At 53.1% G+C, this 23,078-nt stretch overlaps 1 protein-coding gene across 1 annotated transcript in view; it reads left to right on the forward strand.

Moving 5' to 3' along the window:
• The first annotated feature begins 20,948 nt into the window (after positions 1-20,948).
• LRRC75A (leucine rich repeat containing 75A) overlaps positions 20,949-23,078 on the forward strand; it is a 94,959-nt gene continuing 92,829 nt past the window's right edge. The window contains exon 1 of the mRNA XM_059829321.1: positions 20,949-21,341. Coding sequence (XP_059685304.1) covers positions 21,078-21,341 — 264 coding nt within the window. The 5' untranslated portion in view covers positions 20,949-21,077. The remainder of the gene's footprint in view (positions 21,342-23,078) is intronic.

Below are 23,078 nucleotides of genomic sequence, written 5' to 3' on the forward strand. Positions count from 1 at the left end.
CGCGACTTGTTTGTCTGCCGTTAACCAGCTAACTCAGTGATGTTCAAACTTCTGATTTCTGAGCCCCACAACTGACCTCCTGGAAGATCCCCGAGAAGCCGCACACACACATGAGGTTCCTTTGTGGCATCCAGTGCCTGGGTCTCCTTTCTGTTAGCTTGTACCAACTCTTCAGCGGTAGCCTGGGGACTGACCTTGAGGTGTCTGTTAACCCGGGGTTGAAAACAACTCAGCTGAATAAATAGCAATGCTGAGAAGCGAGGTGCAAGCTTGTTGGATCCGCATCTTCCTTCAGCGCTGATGCCAAGCGGTGTTCCTGCCCCTCCGTGCACCGCACCGGCTCTCGGGAGACCTGGGCTCCTTGCTGTGCCTCGCAGGGTGACTGGGGCAGCTTGCTTTGTGTTTGCAGGGCTCAGTTTCTCCTTTATAAAGGGCTTTTACAGCTCTGCTGAGTGCTATGACCTTTACTGATAGAAGTAACTTATCCTTGGCTAGAAAATACATCCGATTGACTGTGCTGCTACAGGGAGGGGGGGCTACGTGCTCACCTGCAAGGCTGCCTGGCAGAACCAACGTTCCCTATTTACCTTTTGAAGGTGTTTCTTTACAGGATGTTAAAGAAACAGTTGAAAGAAATAGATTTCCTTGTGTTATCTCTATTGTTAGCTCCTTGCAACATGATTCGTGCACCTTGATGAAATAATTAACAACATAAGATTTAATCTGTAGCTACAAAAAAAGAGTAGGGCAATCCATGGACCAGCTTTTTCATTGACCTTATTCATGTTTGTGAATAAAACATTTCACGATACACCAGGTTATCATTTATCCTTTGAAAAGATCCCTTCCGGTAACGACCGCTATCTTCTAGCAAGAGGGGGCTTTACAGCGAGGAGGATGGCAATATCTTCTCTATGGTCTTGGTGTAAATCACACCATGGAGTTGTTTTGTCTGCGGGGAAGCGGTGAGGGCCCAGAAACAACTTCAGCAAGGCGTGTGACTGAAAAGTGCAGGTAAACCCAGTATGTCCTTGTACCCATTTCGCCCCAGAGCCCCATACATACAAAACTGTCATCTTCTAGCTGGCACAAGCGGGTAAGAAACATGACTTTGTGGCCGTAGATGGGGCCGTGGCTGTGTGCATCTCCTCCTCCCAGCAGCTCTCACCACAGCTCAACACCCCGGGCAGGGTTTTCACCCTGAGTTTGATTCTGTTTCCCCTGGCTTCGGACCCTCTCTTTCCTCTGGCAGCAGCGTTTGCTGAGCGGCTGGGGCTGGGTTATTGCCTGCTCTGCTGCCGAGGGGCTCAGGTGAGCGGATTCACCACTTTGCAGAGTGACGAGGACAGGGAATCACGGACAAGGAATCGCATGTACGCCACCGAGGGAGAGCCAGTCGGGTTTTGCTCTGGCACTTCGCTCCAGCCAGGTATGCCGGGAGCCCTGACCCGCACAGCTGGGGAGGGCCGTGGGATGGAGCCTGGTGATTACCCACAGGAGATGCTGATCTCCCCTGATTGCTCCTCAGCCGGGCGGTGGGAGGCTGTGGTTGAAATAGGGCAGCCATCACCCAGCACTCCCTGCTGCTCCCTGGCCAGAGGGGTGACTTGTCTCCCCGGGGGACCCTGGTGAGGTGTTTCAGGCAGCGAATTGATGGTTTGGGTGCGATGGTTCAGCGTGATATGAGTAACTGCTTGGATGTGAGCAGGCTGCGCTGGAGCTACTGGATTCCTCCGGCCCCGGTGAGTCCCTGCCTGTGGGGAGGGCTGTGGTGCGGGGGGCTGCAGGGCTGTCTCCAGCGGTGGAGTGTTTGTGGGGCAAAACTGGGCTTCAGGGTGAGCTCAAAGGGTTTTAGGAGGCCGTGGGCCGAGGACTCGCGACAGGGCTCGGAGCAACGGGGGTGGCCGAACTTGCCACTGACCTTTGAGCCTCACCCTCCTGAAAACCTGGTTGTGTTCATCACGGCTCAAGGAGGGACCGAACAGTTTGCAAATGAAGATTTCCGAGGAAATCCTGAGGGAGATCAGAGCGAGTACATGTGCCCTGGGAGAGCCTGGAAACAAGGAGGCTCCAAGAGCTGATCCGCGTCAGGAAGGGACAGTCTGTAACTCCTGCAAGCAAATACTTTGAAGCACTGGGAGAAACCGACAGCTGCCGGCTGGGGAAGGGGGGCTGCGCCCCGAGGCGGGGCTGTGCGGGGTGAGCCCGGCGGTGGCTCCGCCGGGACGGCGGCTCCGGCGCTGCCGTGGGGCGGGGGCGCAGGGGCGCGGTGGGGCGGGGGCGCGGTGGGGCGGGCCGGCTCTGCCCCTGGGGCGCCGCTAGGGGGCGCCAAGAGCCCGGCCTTGAGCCCGCGCCGCCGGGCCGGGAGCGGGTCCCGGTCTGGGCGCGGGCGTTTGTCCTGGCGTCGGACACACGGACCCCTCTCTGCCTCCGACCCTGCGGGGAAAGGGCAGGAAGGGGGAGGATCAGCTCTGGCAGAGCTATGCGAGGAATAAGCGGCAGAGCGGGGGTATAAGGTGTCCTGAGTCCTGTTCCAGGGCACGCGGGCTGGTGGGGGGCTGCGTGTCTGTTTGTCTGTCCGTGCTGCCGCTCCCCCTGCTCAGCCAGAGCCCCTCGGGGACTCGGGTCAGCAGCAGGGGCTGGTGGCTCTGCCTGGCGCTGTAAGGGCCCTTTTCTTAGTGAAGAGCTCCAGGGACCCCGCAGCCCTCCCGGGGTGTCTGCGACCCCGAAGGGGGGTGGGAGCATCCCTCCCCGGGGAGCCGGGGTCTGCGTCTGTCTGTCTGTCCGGTGTCGTGGCCGCGTCTCCTGAGCGAGCGTTAGGAGCAGTAGCGCAAAGGCAGGCTGCTTCCCTCCTGCCCCCACAAAGACTTCCTTGTCAGATGGTTTGGACCCCCTAAAATAGGGGGGATTCATTTAGGAAGGGCTGGAAAATTGTTTGAACAGCAACAGTTTTCCAGCCCTTTCCCCTGATGTTCCCAAGCGGTCTCTTAGTTCAGGTGCTCATTCGGACTTGGTCAGTGCCCAGGTTTTGTGCAGCGAGCTCAGGTGGAGGAGTGGAGACGGGATTTTTCCGCGAGGTGGACTTTATCTATAGCTTTTCCAGTCAAGGCAGTGCCCCTTGGCATCCCCTCTGGCACCCGGCCCAGCCAAGGTGCTGCTGGGGAAAGGGAGAGCCGGGAGATCTCCCTGTGGGAGAGGTGTTGGCAGCCCACGCACAGAGACCTGCTGGGTTTAGGGTTTAGGGGGGCTCTGGGTGCCAGCCAGGAGCGTGCCCGTGCTGCTCCCCTCCTGCAGCCCTGCTCCCCACCCCGTTCCCGGTGGCCACCGCGCACAGCAGGAGACCACGCTGTCCCAAAACACCTCCCACCTGACAAAATGCCTTGTCTCTTTGTCCCCATCTGTATTTTAAATGAACAACGCACCCAGCCTTAGCACTCAGTAGTAGGCATGTAGTGTGCCCCGAGTAGCATCTGAGGCCACGGATGCACTCTTTTAATTAGAAACAAATCTTTCATGTGACAGAGGCCCTGTAGCGTTCCGAGGGCTGCTTTGTAGGGCTTTTAGGCTGGCTCAAAGCTGGTCCTACAAACTGGTGCTCGCTCCAGGTGAGTGTTGGAGAGAGGTAGCTCCTTGATACATTCGGTGTGGCAGAGACAGATGATACCTTGGCTCAGTTCTGTTCCCACGGGTCCTTCCATGTCTGCGGTTGCTTGGGGAAATGGTTCATTTTTTCCTGGGTCTTACTCCCAGGCAGGGAAAGGGAACAGCAGGAAATTTGTAAGGAATACATTGGGCTTGTGGATCTCCCCTGCTGAAGTCCAGCCTGGTGAGTGGGAGGCTTACTGACCAAAGGTCAAAGCAATTAGACAAGCCTGTTCCTGCTATCGATTAAAGGAGGTATTGCAGAGGATTTGCCTTTCTCTGTTGTGACAGTCATAAACCTCAGCCCCCCAGGTCTGACACTGGTGCTGCCTAACAAGCACAGGGTCTGTCTTAATTCAGAACTAATATCAACAGAGATATCAGGAGGAGAGAGGCGATGTTTCTGCAAAGATGGCTCAAAACCTGCTGGCAGCAAGACATTAGCATCTCTTGACCAGGACCCACCTCCTGTGCCTCACTTTGCTCTGAAGGGAATGAGAATTAGGCACCTAATTGGAGGATTTGAGCTCCCCCGTCTATTTTAAATAAAGCCATGGTCCCTGGGTTTCTGGGCCATGGTGGATGAGGGAACTTTTCTCCTTTCTCCCACCACTTTGGATCTTGCCTGAATGAAGATGCTGTGTGCACGGTTCCCGCTGGCTGTTAGCAAGCGAGGCAAACTCCCGGCAAACCATGCTGCACTCGGTGCTCCGGGAGCACCGCCTGCTTGTAATTATTTATGACACTCCATCGTGCATGAATAAAATGGTTTGTAGGAATACAGGAAGCCTTCATCGCAGGAGATCTCCCAGCAGCGCCTGCCCTGGGCACACCGCTCGCATGAGGATGCTCTGCCATTGCCAGAGCGCTGCAATCTGCCTGGTGTCAATGCAGCCCTTCTGCGGGGGTTACTCTCTCCCCAGCGCTTTGTGTGCAGGAGGGATGTAGACCAACACAAAGCAGTTTTTCAGCAGAAAAGCTCCCTCCACCAACCGGTTGCCCGGGCATGACTGTACATGCGTAAAACAAACAAGTGACTGTAGCGCGGGGGGAAGCCCGTACCCTGGCACACAGGGCAGCCGTCATCTTCTCAAAGCCCGGGCGCAGCTGGAGGCTGGCGTGGATCCTAGTGTCGATTAGAGCAGCTTGAAAGCTGCTGTGTTTGAGCTGACTGGCTGGAGGAAGGAGTCCCTGGGTGTCCAGGGCTTGTTTGGAGCCCAGCGCTGCTGGGACTTGCCTGCTTTTGCTCGGCGGGGGTGGCTGAATGCGCTGGGGCAGATAATGGCCCCCTGGAACGGTCGCCCTGACAAAGTCAAAATACTTAGAGAAGCACTTCTCTGTCGTTGAGAATTGGGATCTGAGCAGATCCGCTGCAAACTGGACGGCTAAGTGTGAGTATGCACTGAATAATACAACCTCAGGTCAATGTGCCAGCTATTGCAGCATCAAGATCTCCCCTCAGGTCATTCGTGGCATCATAGCAGCAGATAGAGTTAAATTTGAGCTAAAGTTCATAGCTGCCCAATAATGAAGCTCACGCTGCCGTCCTGGGATGGGATGGGGAGGACATGGTGATGCTCCCCAGGAGCACACTGAGCAAGGAGGGTGCTTGCAGCCCTGCCGCCGAGGCCGGGGGGCTTCTCCCATTACCTGCTGTCTGCTGCTGGTATCTCCACTAGATTCTCGCAAGCCCTAAGTCCCTTGAGGCTGTCTGGTGCTGTGCTGATCTGGCTGCCGCGTGAATATCTTAACCACCAGATTAGAGCTGAGTAGTCTTTACCCAGGTGTGGGGAGCTTTAACCTTTGGGGGCTTATGGGGATGGTCTGGCCAAGGTTTGCTTGTGGGCATGAGCTGCTGCATATGAACAGGGTTGGTGTTTAAGGTCACGGGCAACAGAAACTTGCCGAAACCAACATTTCTGGTGTTGTTGGATCCTTCCATGTGTGGCTTATAACCTACTTTGAGTGGTAGGTGTGCGACGTGCATTGACCTGCAGGTCAGAAACCGCCGTGACTTGAGAGCTGCTGCTTCCCCGTGTGCTGGTGAGACTTGGAAACGCTCGTGTCCCCGGGTTTTTGTTTGCTGCCATGCTTAGGACAAGATGGTAGTGTGTTTTCTACCGAGAGCATCTCTCAGAGGATCTTCAAAAGCAAAGAGCATCTCTCTTTGTCTCCAGGCATGGCCTGCAGGAGCTTTTAGCACTGAGACAGCTCTGCTGTGGTCTGGAGGAGGAGGCTGGTAAATGGAGTAGGAGCTGCTATGGGTGCTCTCCTTCTGAGCCCCATGGTGTGACCTCAGGAGGGCCAAAAGCTTGTAACTCTTGAGGATAGCACAATGTGTCTGCTATTTTTGGCTGAATTTCCTGAGAGCAGCTTGCAGATGTTCACGTTGTTGGAAGCACGATGTCTCCAGGAGCTGCTGTATCTGCATGGGACAGCCCAAGAAAGCCATCAGCTCTCTGCTGGAGAGGTCTCTCTGGTGGGGTCTGTCTCTTCTGGGGCTTCTTAGTAATACTGGTAACGCTGCTGCCTCCTCCTCCTCCCAGACTTATTTCATGTGACACATGGCTTTGCCCATAAGTGTGCCATTGGTTGCAAAACCAGATGGTACCTTGCTGCCAAAAGATTTTGGGAAACATCCCCCCCACTGCCCTCTCCATGGGGAGAGGGTGCTCTGGGCACCGTTCTGCTCATTTCCCCAAAATAGGTCACTTCCAGCCACAAGCCTCTGCGGTTTTTGCTGTTGTAGAAAGCTGCTGGTAAGACTGCAGCCTTCGGCACGCCTGTGAAGCGAGCCCGTTCCTGGAAATGGGAAACCCTCCATTGAACCGAGTGTCCATCCATCACATCACCCAAGCTTCTCCATGCTGAGCGTTAGTAGGGGTTGCTTTTCCTTCTGGCAAATGAAAGCGTTTGTTTTTTTTGTTTGTTTGTTTTAACCTTCCGGGAGAAGATGCCAAGGATGTGTTAGAGGAGTTTAATTTAATTTCTTGGGCTTCCAGAGGTGCTGAAACCAGAGGGTGAATCACTAACCCATTCCGTGTGGGAAGGCAGGGATCTGTGTTGTGTCAGCACAGACGTCTGTAGACGGGGCGGGGGGAGGTATTTTCGAGACTGACGTAAAGAGAAAGCAAAGCGATTGATTTATTTGCTACCAAAGCCACCGCGGAGAAGAACCCCCTTGGCAGTGCCAGAAAGGTCATTTAATCCAAAAATGTCTTTGCTGTCTCTGGGTTGGTTTGGTGTTTGTGTTTGGGGCTTTTTGCCTTGCTTATCCAGGGGGGTTGTTAACAGTGGGGAGGGATGCTGGTGCGGGGGGTCTTCTTCCGTGCCTGGAGGGATGGGGTGGGAAGTGCTGCGTGTCAGATGGGAGTGGGCAGGTCCACTGGTTTCATTTTGGTGTTTTGGGGGGGCTGTCATAGCTTTGACAAATGCTGATATAGAGCACCTAAGTCAGGATGCCCTGCTGCGATGTAGGACCTGACCAAGACGGTTTCTAAGTTGCAGGCAGTTCCATGCTCTCCGTGGATGGAAGTAGCTCCCTTGGGCTGGCCCTCACCCGCCACAGCCATTCACCGCGACTGTGTTAAAAAAAAACCCCAACAAACAGTAGCACCTCTCACCGTGTACAAACCTCGCCTGTCTCGATGCCTTGGTGCTGAGGGATTGGGTTTGTGTGTGTTTCTATTAAAATTCATGACGCACAATAAAAATTGTGGCGAGACTAACCACTGTTCATGAAGAATTTAAGACTGCTGTTTTTGGTTGGGAAATGCTTTACAGAGCTAGGGGTGCGTTAAGAGGAAGCAGGCTTGAATAAGAAGCATAGCTGTACCTCTGCAGTTTAGGGTTTTAAATAAAAAACAACAAATCAACTCTCCTGCTGTGGCAAAGGTAAGAGCTCGAGTGAACCTGAGAGAGACCCTGACCTTGGCTTCTGGAGACCACCTTGTGCTTCTGCTCCAGTCTGCCTCTTGCTTTGAGTCCTCGTCTGCAAAACAGGGATAAAACCTCTCTGTCCTGATGGTTGAGAAGATAGAAAGACCCCCGGGGTTGGGACAGGATCGATACACCCAGCAGGGAGGAGCGGTGGTGTGAGGCTGCTGTAGTCAGTCTCGCATCTCTGTATCCATGTTTGTTAAATGGGAGGTTGTGTTTTGGAAGGATTTTGTGGGGGTGGCAAGGTTTGTAAGCCTCCCCGGGATGGCCAAGAAGAAAGGCAGGGCTCAGTGCTTCCCGCCGTGCTCTGGGTTAACGCTGCTGGTGCTCGCTGCTCTGTGCTGCCGCTTGAATCCAGAATCAGATGTTCAGAGCCCTCTCTGCAGGAATTCAAAACGCTCCTGGATTATTTCAACAGCGAAGGTTGTAGCAAGAGGGAGAGCTGCAGCATTTAACTTTGATTTGATTTCTCTTTCTTCTTGTGCCTTTTAAGACTTTCAGGCCCATAACTTTCCCTCCCACCCCCTGCGATCCGCCCCGTCGTGTCCATCTGCTCATCCCTTATCTGCAGCTGCCAGACAGCCGGCTTCGCTCCCGTCCTCGGCAGCAGAAATGCGGCTGGTTATGTTGACAGCTGTCTTGATAGCAAGAGCGAGGACAAGAAGGTAACTGAGAGTGGAGGTCTCCCCATGCTTTCATGAGTTTTTCCTTCTGTATGGCTAGGGCATTCCCACAGGACAGCATGGGGAAACCTGGTGTGTCTGTTGCCCATCCTTGGGTTGACCTTCCAATACCAGATGCGCTGCTGGGGCAATGTGTCCAAGCACGGGTTTCCTTCTGAAGGTGTTGTATGGAAATCCAGACTCCATCCCCTGCAAATAGCCTTCGGTGTGATCCAGAGAGACCCGTGCTTGGCTTTCCCCCAGGGATTTGCCTTACGGGTGGGCTTACTCTGGCATTTGGGAGCCTGTATAGCCTTACAAACCTGGGTCTAAAATGTCCAAAAATGTGAACACACATTGGCAAAATTGTTATTTCAGGGGTCTGAGCCAGGGTCACAACCAACTGAAGTTACTTTGAAGAACTTTGGCTCTTCTTTCTGGATGGGGGTGTAGGCTATCCCAGGTCATCTACTGATTTGCCCCCACTTACAAGGAAGGGTGAGGCTGGGAACATCTAGTGCAAGATCTGAGACAGTTGGGTCTTGGGATGTCTCATCCCCTCCTCTAAATAGCAATACTCCTTTGGCTCTCCAAGATTTAACACCCTCATCTTCTTACTGAGGAAAATAAGCTCTTTGCTCAAGAAGTGAGGGCTTTTACCTAGATTAGGGCTGAGAAGACTAAGCAGGGAAGAGTCCTTTGAATTTGGTCTGGACTGCTACCATCTGGCGCTTGGATGAGCTTTGTCTATTCTTTGCTGAATCTTTTTGTGGCTTTGGCTTAATTTGTGCTCGTTATGCTGAAATAAAGTAATAAATCACTGAGTGTCTGAACTGGTTGTCCCAGGGCAAGAGCTTCTCAGCATCCTGGCTGCTCTCACCCCTCTGATGGCAGCTGGTAGTAGCAGAGGCTCTGGGTTGAAGAGCTGTGAAGTGATGGCTGTTATTGCTGTGCTGATGACACGGAGTCCTAAAAATGCTGCTCTGGGCACGGCAGCGTGTTGGCTCTGCAGAAAAGCTCCTCTGCTTGATGGGGTTTGGAGGGTGGCCTCTGCGTTGGGTCTCTGCAGAGGTGTGATGAAGGTCTGATCCATCGGTAGTTGATTTCGGTGATAGTTTTCAATGTTAATTTTGAGAAGTGATGGTGGCTGTTTTAAATGCTCTGAGATTAAGTCCAGTGACTTCATTTAAAAATGTTGCTCTTCTGATCCTATGGTAGTTTCATGCCCGCATTCCTCTTGAATGCGGTATCGCTGAGATGCTGAGCAATGCCACAAAAGGAGCCCTACCGTAAAGGGAAAGTAGATCCACACTTCTCAACACTGTTTCTAAATTTTCCCCAGATTTTAGGTCTAAATTTTGGTTTGTGGCTCATCTGCACAGCTCATCTTTTGCTTTCTAAAGTGCCCTAAACTTTTGATGCTCCCATCTGCAAAGGGAGAGGGCCGTCCACCCGCATCCCCTTCCTCCAGCCCCGTTCTCTTTTTCTGTAAGAAAGCTGCAGTTTCTTTCCTTCTGTTTACCCTCATCAGATGGTTTGTGCTGTTATTTTCTCCTCCTACCTCTGCTTGTCGTGATCAGAAAAATAATCCTGTTTGTGCTGTTGGAAAAAAATGAAATAGAGAGGAGCAGATTTTGGATTTCCCAGGACTGGGTATCACCTGCAGCGTGAAGGTTGAGAGTTGTGCTGCCCTGGCTGTTTCCCTTCCCTTCCTGCCCTTCTGCGTTCCCCCACAGTTGTTTTGTATTTAACATCTTCCTTTTATGAACACATTTTCCATCTGGGCTGGATTATTTAGGCATCCCAAGGAATGTTTTAAGCTGCATCTCCCCTCCCCCTCTTCCCGGGAAACAAATATTTTATGCAAAAGACTTCACCGGCCCCTCTGTACAGTGCTGGTTAATTAATTGCCTCGTGGTGAATGGGGCTGTTGGATAGGGACAAGCCCAGGAGCTGGAGCTGAGTGAGCTCTGGTGGCTGAGCACCCGGGTCTGAGCTTCTCTGCCAGGCTGGAAAAGGGAAAATCCTCGATTCCATCAACTCTTCTGACCCTTTGGGGGTGACCGGGGGAAGAAGGGGAGTGTTCATCAGCGAGGTTAAAATCTGAGCTGTACCCACTGCTGCAGTGACGGGGGTCTTGGGCAACTTGACTGGGAATTAGGGCTGCTTACCTGGGGATGGACTTGGGGACCAGACCGAGGGACCGTCGGGATTTTAATGCCTGAATAAATCCTTTTGATATAATCTAAAATCAGGCTGGTTTCACAAAGCCCTCGGCCGCTCTGCTCCCCCACTGCGGTGGGAGGGGATGGAGGGCCGTGACCCTGCGAGCACTCGGGATTGCTCGGCAAATTCCCCTCTAAACACGGCCGTGTTTTCTGCCAGGGGAGCGCCGAGCGAGTATATCATGCTGGATCAGGTCAGCCTGACTCGCATTACTGTGTTTTGCTGAAATGACCCCAAAACCTTTGAGTATTTCAATGAGACAAAATTGAATCTTGCTGCGGGTGCATTGCATGATGCAAGTTGGGTTTTTATTACCTATTTTATCCTGTGGATGAGGCTTCCCAGCAAGGTCTACCCCTGCACCGCCAGGCAGGTACCTTGTTAGGTCAGCTCGGAAAGAGGCATTGTCCTGGGTTCATCCCTGGATCCCAGCCGGGCCGGGGACCCTCCCCGAGAGGGAGGATGAAGGCAGGAGGAGATGCATTATTAAAGAGAAACACGGGGTAACATTGATGCCAGCTGCCTTGCTTCCAGTCACTTTGTCACAGTAAACCAATAAGAAAATTAGTGTTTCCGAAATGAGAAAGTTTTCCTTGCACAAATGAATGAAAACTTTGATTTATAATTATTATTTTTGAAATATCAACTTTTTACTCCAAGTTGGAAAGAAACCAGTGGTTTAAGCCTCTCTGTGGCCAGGAAGTCTTGGATTTAAGTCAGTTTTACCCCACGCTTGAGAGATTTGAACTGCAAATACAAAAGGCTTCACTTATTCCTTCTCAAAAGAAGGGTCTTTTCAGTTTTACAAATAGAGAAGGTGCCTGAGCTGGATCATAGCATCACTTTGGACTTTGGCAAGGTCCAGATCTGGGTGCAGTCCGTACTGGGGGTATTACTCCTGCTTGGAAAAACACGCCGTGTCACTCTTTCCTCTAAATAGAATCTAATTCTTTTCAGCTTTATTTAACAAAATTAAAATGAGGAGGGTAAAACTGGATTTTGCAGTTAAACTAAGACTAGGCTGTTGTGCTGCGCAGGATGGAGTTTGCTTCTCATAACTGAGAGTTTAAGTCTAAATTTGCTGCTCTTCTGAATGCCCTGGAAACACTTCCTTCATCCCAGATAAAGCCCCCAACGACAGCACAGCTTGCCGAGGACTCATCCAGTCAATGAACGTACACAATCCAAAAGGGAGATGAAATTATGAGGATTTATTTGTTGCCCTTCCCCTCCCATCTGCAATTATTTTTCCTTCCAGGTTCTGTTGAACAGCAGGTAACTGAGCCTAGATTTTTTTTCATTTATTTATTCTTTTAATCCTGAAGAGCTGCATATTTCTAGCCTGCTTGAATTGCAACCCTCAGGTGCCGAGGCTGATGGCAAACCCAGGCTGTAAACTTGCTTTTCCCTGCCCCTTATCAGCAAACGCGCCCAACCCTTGCACCGGCCAAAACGAAAAGACTCCCAACAAGAGGGTTTAAGCAGCTTTGCACAAATAGGATTTGTACCAGTTTGTTTCTGATAAACAACCCCCGAGTTCAGCTCCTCCTACTCAGCCTGAATAGCTCGGGTGGATAGAGGTTATTTTGTTCCTCCCCTAAACAAAAGGCACCGTGAGCTCGGCTGACAGTTTATTGTGCGCATTTGTAAAGGTAACCGGGCTGGCATCGCTCTTCCCTTGCATCTGGCACTGAGATTTGATGGGGGTGAGGCTGCCAAATAGCAGCAACGTGATCTCCGGCGCTGAACTCCGTGTCCTGGAGCAGCAGATGATGCAGGGAGCAGGAGGGTCGGGATGGAGGAGCTCGGGGGCATGCGCGGCTGGGGACGTTGGTGCTCCTGATGTGAGAAACCCTTCAGCTTTGGAAGCCACCGATTCGAATCGGGAATAGGTAGTAATGGCTGGAAAGGCAGTGCCTGTGGTGTGAATGGGCCAGTGAGCTCGGTTTGTGTCCTCGTGGCCCTGTGTTGTCCCCAGAAGCCACCTCAGCCTGTTGCTCGCAGCAGCACATCCATCGCTCCAGGCCAACTCCACCAAAGGGATGTTAATGCTGAGCAGAAATTAGAGAGCAAATAACCGCAGTGCTTAATCCAGAGACACCGGCACGTGCAAAATGGACTTAATAGACTCCCGTAATGACTGATGTCCCCTCTTCCCAAGGCCAAACGTGGTCAGAGTTGGGCTGTGGCAGGGACGGATGGGGTCAGCCTCTCCAAAACATTCATCGTCACTTCGCGGCTGGATGCTGGGAAACATTTGGAAAGCATCAGGAGCATGAGTCAAACTGTCTCGTGGCTCTTGGCTCCAACCAGGCGCTGTGAGCGCTTCTCCCTCGCCGCAGAAATGGCGCGGAGCGGCCGGCTCCTCCAGGAGGGCTGGGCGTCATCCTGGCAAAGCGCTCCCCAAGCCTGGGGCTGGTCCTGGTTGGGGTTTCCCCCTTCCCGGTGCTTCGCCTGTCTCACCAGGCAGCAACCAGCCCTTTGGTTTAGGCTGTGTGCAACAGCCCTTCGCCCCCTCCATCGCTGCCAATGCACCGCGCTCAGCTGGTGATGGATTAACCGCTGGAGCACTGTTAGGCGTTCACATCCCGGTGCGGATCGGGTACCGGAGCCTGGCAGGGGATGCGACTCCAGGGCACGAAGCTGTCTTCAGGAAAAATTCAAGAACACTCTCCCAGAGTTTTGACTCCCAAATCCATATTTGAATTGGCCATTTCCCTGCAGCAAATCTAACAGCACAAAAGGATAATTCTCCATAAAAATGCTCATTGATCTTTTTTTACTGTTAAAGCATCTCCGGGCAATGATTTTTCCCTACAGACCGAAGTGCAGAAAACTGTCCAAGCCTTTTTAATCCTGCTGGAGGGAAAGCAGAGGGTAGTTTTCAAGATGACTCCAGAAAAATATTTGGCAGCTTTAACCTTTTGCTAAACAACTTTTGGACAGTGTGTAAACAGTCTTCTGGTTTTATAAACACAGCATTCAGATTGTTGAGTGGAAAAAAAGCTGAAGCCATCATGTGAAGGGAAGATGTATTGCTTCCGGCAGCTTAAGTATTTTTATATTCTCTCAGGGTAAAGGGTTTGAGTTTGTATTTTGCATGGGAAATCTGGGAGGAGAGAGAGGTGGCACTGGAGGGGGAAAGCACCTGAATCTGGAAAAATATGAGATTATAGAAGTGTTTCTTGACAGCAATCCTCACGCACATTTGATACCTAAGCGTGGGGGGGATGCGGACCGGTCCCTGCTCCCCTCTGCCCTAGAGGGATCGGTTTTGGTGCAAAGGGATGCATCCTCCCAGCACCCATGGGTGTAACGCAGGCAAGCACCTCTACAGGCCATCCCTTTTTATTGAGCAAATGCTTCTGGCAGCTAACAAATATTTTTCTACTCTTCTGATTGGGCTAAATGATTAAACACCAGTGGGGGGGAAAAAAACCCAATACCCAAACCCCCCCAAAACCTAAGGCAGCAAAAACCCCAACAACCCCCACCATGCATTCTCTGGGAGGTGAATATAGCCTTTGCTGGTTTGTTTTTTGGGTTTTTTTAAAGTTAAAAGCCCCGTGAGTGAGCACTGGAGGGACCTTCTCTCGTGCCTCCCCAGGGCAGTGGAGGAGAGGCAGCGGCTGTTGGTGGGATTACGGGGTGATGGCACATTTTGGTGGCCCCCAGCGAGCCCGGCTTTGCGAGGAGAATGGGGCATCCGGAGGTGACATGGTTCGGCTCAGGGTGTTGCATGAAAAATCCCAATTTCCTTCTGCCACAGCAGAACTGCTTGGAAGAGGGTTAGGGTTTGATTTAAACATGAGTTCTTTTCCTCTAAAAACATTTGTGTAGGTACAGTTATTCTAGTGTAATAAAAGTAATAAGGTGTGGTAAATTAATAATTAAAAGAAAGCTTTCCACACGGTGGTTTGGGGATTTTGGCAGCTCTGTGCTCTTGCCTGCAGTAACTTTTTTCACCCTGGTACCCAGGCTCTATCAACTCATCTCTCCTTTCCTCGTCTCTGGCCCTCCTCTAACCATCTCCCGTGGCTTACACCGAAAACGGACGCCAGAGCATCAGGACAGATTGCAAGCAGCAAGGAAGAGGAGGAGGAAGGTGCTTCCCTTTATGCTGCACCGATATTTCTCTGGCTACTCAGGCTGTGTTCTTCCTTGTTTTGGGGAATGAAGACAGGGATATTTTTTTCTTAAATCCTTTTTTTTTTTTTTCTTAAATCCTTTTTACTTGCCTCTCCTAGCTTAAGCCAAACACGGGTAATGAATTCAAAGGTGAATAGAGGAAGTCTTCATCCATTGCCTGGAGGAAACATAAGTGCTTCTGTGTGAGATTCTTTCATTTCTCCTTAAAAACATCTCTCAGTACATGTAATGTTTCTCATCATTCTATTGCCCCATTTATCCTGGAGTTTTGTTCATCTACAATTACATCTTGCAGCATTTCACGAGGCCCTTCAACCCTGTCTCACTGCTGTGCCTTGTCAAAGCTGAATTGAATCAAGCTTAGGATATGGATAGCCTTTTGTTCTTTTAAAATCATATTTTTCAATTTGGCCTTCTTCCCCAGAGATTGCTTATTGAGACTGACTGCTCTCCTCTTGCTGGATTTGGTGGTGTCTTACAGTAAGGCTGCTTTGTTTTTATTTTTAAGTAAGAGACAAAAATCACATTAACTCTGGGATTCCTTTAAATGCCATCTTGAAAATAATATTTCTCATAGTCAGCTTAGTCCTTTCCACATACTGAATCTAACCAACCTGAATCTGATGCTGACATTTAAAATTAATCTTAATCATTCCATCCCTATCAAGAAAAATCAGCGCTGCCTTCCAAAGCAAGAGGGGTTGATGAGAAGCAGAGCTTGGTCCCAGCTCAACCTCTGGTTTGAACTCCTTGAACATTTGGGGAAGGGATGGATGTAGATGAGATGGTTGGTGCTCCGAGTGCTTGCAGTTGCTGTGGCTTTGTTCAGTCCTGCCAAGATCTGGGTTGGGGAAAAGATTTTTGGGGTGATGAAATGGTTAAATGCTGGGGGGGTAACAAGCAAAATGAACAACTGTCCTTGAATTTGGGGGTGTTTCTTAGAGAAACAGTAACTGTGGGGTTTAGACCAAGAGCTGAGCTGCCAAGAAACCCCCCCAAGGCCTGTCAGGTGAGGAAGAAGTCATAAACTCCACGGTGTCACATAGCTGGGTGTCTTGGGTGGAGTACAAGAGCTCTCGAATACAGAAGTGATGGTGGGGATGTCTTGCAAAACACCCATTTATGGAGGTCTACAAGCGTTTTGAGCAATATCCCTCTTTTGAATATCCCATCTTGGACTGTACTTGTCCAGGGTGGATTTTCTAGTTTAGGATGGGAGTTCTGGTCAAAACTGGGGATCAGAGAGGGGTTTTTCTACCTTAGGCAAGCTGCAAAATTAATCTCCCCCATCTAAGCCTGTGAGTACATGGACACAGGGGTTAGTTGCAGCACTTCAGAAAGCACATTGCAAAGGACAACACAAGCAGGCTGGCAAAAGAGAAGTGTGACCAGATAGTGATCTTCCAGTAAAACCAGTCAGTCCTTCCTGGGAGTGGGAAGTTAGTTTTATCCGTGACTAATCCAAAACCAAATGTATATGCGTACATGCGTGCAAAGCGGTTCGGTAGTGGGTACCCACACCCGGGATGTCAGGGAACTGAGGCTGCGTATCTCTGTTTTCAGGTATTTGATGTTGGATCTCCTCCACACCAGTTTATTCCATCAGGTTATTGACTCATGTGGTATGGATGTTCCCTGGCTTCTGCATAATGCATTGGAAAGCTTTAGTTTCATTTTGACGTAGAAGTGAGAACATTCTTAAATCTGAGTTTTGTGGGAGAGGAGAAACGGTTTTCTTCCGTGGTCTCATGACCTGAAGTTATTTCCTTTTGATGCAGTAGACGTTTCTAACACACCCTTAATATTAGATATCATAAGGAGTACGAACAGAGGGCAAAAAAAAAAAAGCGCAAACTCCCTTAGACAAACATCTACCAATTTGCAGTTTGCACACATCTGCACTAAGGAAAAAATGCATATTGGCTGTGGATCGGCTAATGAGTTTAGCAGAATATTTCAGCAGTCAGAGAGCTGCAGAGCGAGCTCCAGCCCGTGGCGAGCTGTGGGGCAGGCTGGCTTCCCAGCACACGAGGGCTGGGGTCATGTTTTTCGGTGCTGGGTGGGCTCGGTTTGTACACAGGTGTTTTGAGCATCTACGGAAAATTGTGTGTGTGCGTGGAAGCTGAGCGTTGCCATGAGGTTGGGTCTGTAGCCAGATGAGATCTTTTTGCCGTTGTAGAAGTAACACCCTGGGACGGAGGATTACTAAGGGATCTGCATGTCTCGTACCATCGAGCCACCAGTGCTGAGCCTGGAGGTTACTCCTGAGTGGTCACGGTGCCTTTGCATCTGCTCACGGGGAGCGTGAATCCAACCCGGCAGCGCTTGGCATTTGCTTTGCATTGGTGTAACAAGAGTACACACCGCACTCTTGTCTTTTTCTTTTGCTGGCTTTGTCCTGGGTGCTATAAATAAGTCTGATCAGGAGCAGCAGATAAACTCTCTGCCCTGCTGACAGAAGTGTCGTAAGTGCAAGGTTGGGTTTTATTTATTTACTTGGGGCCACGGTTGCTGTGCAAAACTGCCTCCGCGGCCAGGATACGGCTCTGCCCAGCTGGGCTCCCCGGGGGCTGACCTCCCCTCTCCCCTGGGGCAGAGGGTGGTGAAGGGAAGAGGGTTTGTAGCTCCCATTCCATTGGGATCCCCAGGGGATGGGTACGGTGGTCCCCCATGAATGTGAAATGGCCCACGGGATGGACCTGAAGAGGTGGCGAGATGTCCATGTCTTCTGGGCACCGTCAGTCCCTGCAGCCTGTGCCAACGCTGCCCCATCTAATGGGGGCTTGTCACAAACAGCCTTTTTTAAGTGGGGAAAAATCAGTTCTGGGCTGGATTTGGCTCTCCACGTGCCTTTAGAAACAAGGCATTTAGCCTGATACAGCCTTAGAAGATCAAATCCTGAACTATCAAAAGTAGTACATTTTCTCCCTGTGCCCCTCAGTGGCTTCTCTCTTTAGACCAGGCTGTGTATCCCAATTTTGCACAGATGAGCAGTTCCCACCAGTGCTGCTTGGTGTGAGCAAGGATGCTGCAAACTGGCCTTGTGCTGTCCCCATGGCCGCCAGGTCTCAGGCGAGCTCAGGAGCGTGCTGCCGGGTGGGTTCGCTCAGCCGACCTGGTGTGAGCATCCTCCTCCCAGCCCAGCCGGGATGGTCATGTCCAAATCCTTTTTTCTGCAGGACGAGCATCCGCGTTGCAAACCACTACCAGAGCCGGTATGGACCAGCATGAAGATTGTAATGGGCACAGGACCCGTGCTTGCTGCTTGCTCCCTGGCAGAGGTGAGGCTTCATGGGACATTTGGGGTCCCGGCCGTCGGCCGGACGGGCTGCAGGTAACTGGTCTCCTGGGCTGGTGGTGTAATAATTTGGCTCTTGGAGTAAGGGAGGTGCGCACTTTTCCCTTCATCCCGGGCGAGATGCGCTGTTTGTCTGGCAACGTCTCCTTGGAAGAGGCCCTGTGGCCATAAATTCTGCAGGAGCCACGGGGAGTGGGGGATCCCAGCCCTGGCAGGGGTTTCTCTTTCTGCTTCTTTTCCATTATTAAATATATTTGTTGGAGAGGTGAACTGACTCGGTCTTGCTGGCTTCTTGCTGTACAACAGACTTACAGATGTATGTAAAGAACAGGCTCCGAGATGAAACTCGGGGACAGGCAGAGGATTTTAGGGCTGGAAGCACCTTGTCTGCCAGCTCCTGTTAGGCAGCGAGTTGTGTGTATCGGCAGGACTGAGTGCGCGGTTGCTGTTCAGGAAAGTGCTGATGATGCTCAGTCGATTCAGGTGGGAAAACTGCCTTATGCAGAATGAATGCACGAAGTGACCAGTCCCATTCCCATCGACTTTGGGGCACAGTATCCAGCTCCAGGTTTGAAATGATGCTCCTCCAATTGGATTTTTGGGCATGGGCCCCATACAGCGTCTTGCAGGGTCCCAACAGCGTTTGATTGTTTAATGTTGTTACGTGTTATCACCCTGCTAATAGCACGAAGAGGACTGATCCTTTTAAAGGGAGGAGGCCGTACCTAGGATGGAGTCTGCAGGGGAAAATGCTGCTGGGGGGGGCCAGGCATCACTTCCCGCTGCCTCCTGTTGACATTGGCAAATTGGCTGCCTCGCTCCGACTTCTCTGGAGAGTTTTACTGCCAGGTGAGGCCTCTGGTTAACAGAAACTTGTGGTTTCTGCAAACCATGTGGCTGCGTGTTTCCTCACGTGACATGACTTGATATGGCTGAACCAGTGAAATGTAGTTTTTAGCGCATGACAGCAGTATGATACACCTTGGGGGGAGACACCGGTGTTTGGTCTGGTTTTGGATCCCGTGCAGCATGGGTCTGTAAACCAGAGCCAAACCCTCGTGAAGACAGTGGGGCTCCGCATGGTTCTTGTGGTCCATGTATAAAAATGCATTACAGTGGTTGGTCTTCAGAGGTTTTGGAACAACTATGTGGGCCTCCAGCAATTTGGCTGTCAAGGAGAGCTGCCTTTTATTCATTGACACCACAGAGTATTTCTAACACAGTTGCAGAATGCCCGCAGAGCATGTTCCCACTGCGGGAGGAGATGCTTTCCCAGCCCGGGCACTGCGCAGTGCAGCGGCTGCCATGGGTCTTCTCCTGCCCTGGCCAAGCAGCGGCTTGGGATTGGATGGAGAGTTTGCGGCATGTCTGTGTTGGAAAGCAGCCCCTTGCATCGGGCGAGGGTCTGAGGCTATTGCTGGGGCCTCGGCAATCCCAAAGCTTATTCCTCCCAGGCATTTCTTGAGCAATCTGCCTCGGGCAGCAGGTGAGCGGTGCCTGTCTGGAAGAGAGTTGTTGGTCATGTTCTTTATCCAAGAGCTTTAATCCTTGTCCTAAGCCCTGCCGGCGGAGTGCTGGAAAGATAAGGAGTGATTGAATATTGGATGGGGAGCTGTGGAAGGAGCAGCGTGGGCAAGGGGCGGTTGCAAGCGCTGGATGAGGGTGGCGGGGGGACCTTGGCTGGGGCAGGGGGTGGCAGGGCACAAGCGGTGACTTCCAGATGGGCACTGGAGCGGCTGCTGATGGGGGGGTGAAGGCGAGGGAGGAGGCCAGGAGGTGCAGGAGCAGCCACGGTTTGGTGTGGCACCGCAGCCGGAGCCGGGAGTCCCGCAGGATCCCCCTGCCCGGTGCCTCATCCCGGGGATGGGCTCGGCGGAGTACCCGAGGGGACAGACGGGGCTGCGTGCGGGGCCCTCCCCGGGTCCGAGCACAGCCCTGCGGGGGACGGGCACGGCCAAGTGCCTGCAGGTCCCTCGGGGTGAGAATACAGCGGGAAACCCCTCCCTGCTCCTCCCCGGGAACCACCACCGGGGATGCCCCACGCTGCCTCCCGGGGGCCACCTGCAGCCCAGCCCCGGTGCACCCCCCCCGCTGCAATCCTGTACAAGCCCGCTGCAGCTCCCCTCCATGCAACGTCCCCCCCGTCCCGTCCCCCCCCCCCAGGTGCAATCCCCAGCGCCGCGGGGCGAGATGCGGCGGCGGAGGAAGGAAGAGCCCCGTCCGGCTCCAGCTTCCTCCGCAAGCCCTGCCTCGGTGCACGGTGCCCGCCCCCGGCCCTCCCCCGGCTCTCCCCGTTGCATGCACCCCGCAGCCGGGCGAGCCGCGCCGCGCCGCCTCCCCGGGGAGCTCCCGCCGCGCAACAGTTGCCCCCAAGTCGTGGCCGCCCCCCCCGCCCGCCCCGGAGAGCCCCCTCGGCACCGGGAGGAGGAGGCGAGGGCTGCTCGGGGGGGGGGGCTGCGCGAAGCCGCCGCCGCCGCTTTGCTCCGCAGGGCTGAGCACTGCCGCTCTCATCGCTCCGCTGCCGCCGCCGCCGCCCGGGGCCGGGAGAAGGAGCTCCTCGGATCCCGGCTTCTCGCCTCCCCGCAGCCATGGAGCGGGGCGGCGGGGCCGCGGCGCGGCTCCTCTCCGCCGGGCGCAGCCGTCCTCTCCTCCGCCTGCGGGAGCGGAGCAGCTCCGCCGCCGGGCACCGGCCCCCCTGCTAGGCTCCCGGGGGGCGCCGAGCCCCATCCCGCACCCCCTGAACCCCTTGTGCACCCCCTGAACTCCTCGTGCATCCCCCCAACCCCTTGTGCATCCCTTTGTGCATCCCCCCCAACCTCCTGTGCACCCCCAAACCCCTTGTGCATCTCCCCCACCCCTTTGTGCATCCCCCTGTGCACCCCCAAACCCCTTGTGCATCCCCCTGTGCACCCCCAAACCCCTTGTGCATCCCCTCCATCCCCTTGTGCATCCCCCTGTGCACCCCCAAACCCCTTGTGCATCTCCCCCATCCCCTTGTGCATCCCCCTGTGCACCCCCAAACCCCTTGTGCATCTCCCCCATCCCTTTGTGCATCCCCCTGTGCACCCCCAAACCCCTTGTGCACCCCCCTTCTGTGGCTTCCAGCCCTAAGCCCCCCCTTGCATGCAGCCCCAGGGCTGCAGGAGCAGGGGCCACACGCCATGGGCACCAAGCAGACCAAGGGTTGCCAGCCGGGCAGCGCTGGGGAGAGCCCCCCGGCCCACCACCGCAAGAAAGTACCCCCCAGAGAAAGGGGGGACTTCCTCGCCTCCCTCATGGTGAAGTCCGGCGAGAAGTTTGGGAAGGGTGGTGGCAGCGGCTTGCCCCCTTACCACCGGCGGATCTGCATGATCCAGGACATGCTGGTGCTGGTGAAGCAGGGGAAGCAGGAGGAGGCCACCGAGCTGCTGAGGCACCTGCGGCAGGTGAGGATGGGCAGGTTTCTCCCGGGGGGCTGCCTGCTTGCGGTGGGGAAAAGGTAGTCTAGGAGCAAAACACATCCCGGTTTTGAAAGCCTGCTAGCAAAGAGGGGGGCACGCTGGGTTTTTGCGGGTCTAACTCTCGTGGCGTAGTTTTGGGGAAGTGGCTGAGGAGCTGCAGGGTGGTCATGGTGCTGGAGATGGGAAAATAACCCCAGGGAGGTGCTGTGCATTGTCTGCAGCGAGGAACCCTGCCGGGTGCATTTTTCTTCTTCCCTTCATCGCCTGCGTTGATAGCTCTGGGGTTTGCAGTATGCGCAGCCCACTCAAGGAGGTTCCCCCTCAACTTTCCAAAAGTTTGGTGTTTAAAGCAGATCTGTAAAAGCGCTGAGGCAATTTGAGCTAGCAGCTTTTGAGAATCGGCTCTTTTCTTCCCGGCTCAGAAATACCAAGAGTTGGCGGCTTCGCTTTTTATCTTGTTCTTTTTGACGCACAATCTGTTGGTGGAGTTTTGGTGGTGTTGACTGGGGCTTGTAGAAATCAGCGTGCGAGGCACTGTGCGAGAGCGGGGAATTAATTGTACGGAGCTCGAGACCTTTCCCCTTGAAAGTCTGTTTGAGCTGGGCATTAGCTGAGAAGAAACACTACGGAAAGTTGCTGTGAGCAAACAGAAAGGCAGCTGAGGAGCGCTGCTCTGTACCCAGCACATCAGCATTTAACCTTTTCTACTGATAGACCCTGATAAAAAGACCGAAGTGCTGGGTATTTTCAAGGCTCTGGGGTACCCAGGGCTTTGAAAAACAGCAAGTTTTCCATGCAAACTGAAAACAGACCTGTCTTCAAGCTGGATTTTTCTCCCAAGGAGCCCGCGAGGCACCCGGCTGTTCGGCGCAACCAGTTCTACCACCCGGGGAAAAGTCGCTCAGATCTTTGCTGGGCATCGGGTGCTGCTTTCTCGCCCCGTAGATCGGCTCTGTGTCAGCCTGTCCATGTGAGAACAGCTGGGCCAGCGTCTCGCGGTTTTCTTCTTGATCTTGGTTTTTTTGCATTTTTTTTCCCCATTTTCTGGTCCTATTCACTTTTTAGCAAGTGGATGTGTTGTTTGGGGCATGTCCGTCACCCCCCACCCCCCCGAGCGGCAGACTTCCATTGACCCCGTCGGCCAGCGTCCTTCTGCCTGGCCGGTTTACGGGACTTGGGACTATCTTTGGAGCAGTCCAGCTGAGAAATCCGAACAGCTTCGTATGTGTTTGCGTTCCTTTATAGAAAGCTCTCGCAACTTACTCCCAACCTCAAGATAAGGTGCTTTTTCCAAGATGAGCGTGCCCCCTCCCCGGGAGTCAGGGGTACGACTCTTTGGGACAATGACCTCTCCATGCGGGATCTGTGAGGCCGCAGTGGGTCAAACCCATGGCTGGGGAAAACCCCGTGGGGCAGAAGTGGCTGTGAGTTGGGCAGCAGATCTGTGCCAAAATGTTGCACCCTCTCAGCCCCGCCAACGCTTTTTTGTCGCACCGGCAGCCCATTGGAGCTGGCAGAAAGGCAGGTGCTAATTTTAGAAGGTGTTTATATCAGGCACCCCCCAAAAAAAAAAATCTCAGTGCCTGTGAAGTACCGTGAGCGGCTCCCAAGTTCTCTCTGGCTTCAGATACTGTTTTTTCTCAGCGATGCTCTGGTCTCTCCTCTCCCTCCCCGCGGGCTGGCCGTGCAGGGCGTGAGGGAGCTGGGATGTGTCGCAGCGTC

Source organism: Gavia stellata, chromosome 25, assembly GCF_030936135.1.
Source record: "Gavia stellata isolate bGavSte3 chromosome 25, bGavSte3.hap2, whole genome shotgun sequence".
Lineage (NCBI taxonomy): Eukaryota > Metazoa > Chordata > Aves > Gaviiformes > Gaviidae > Gavia > Gavia stellata.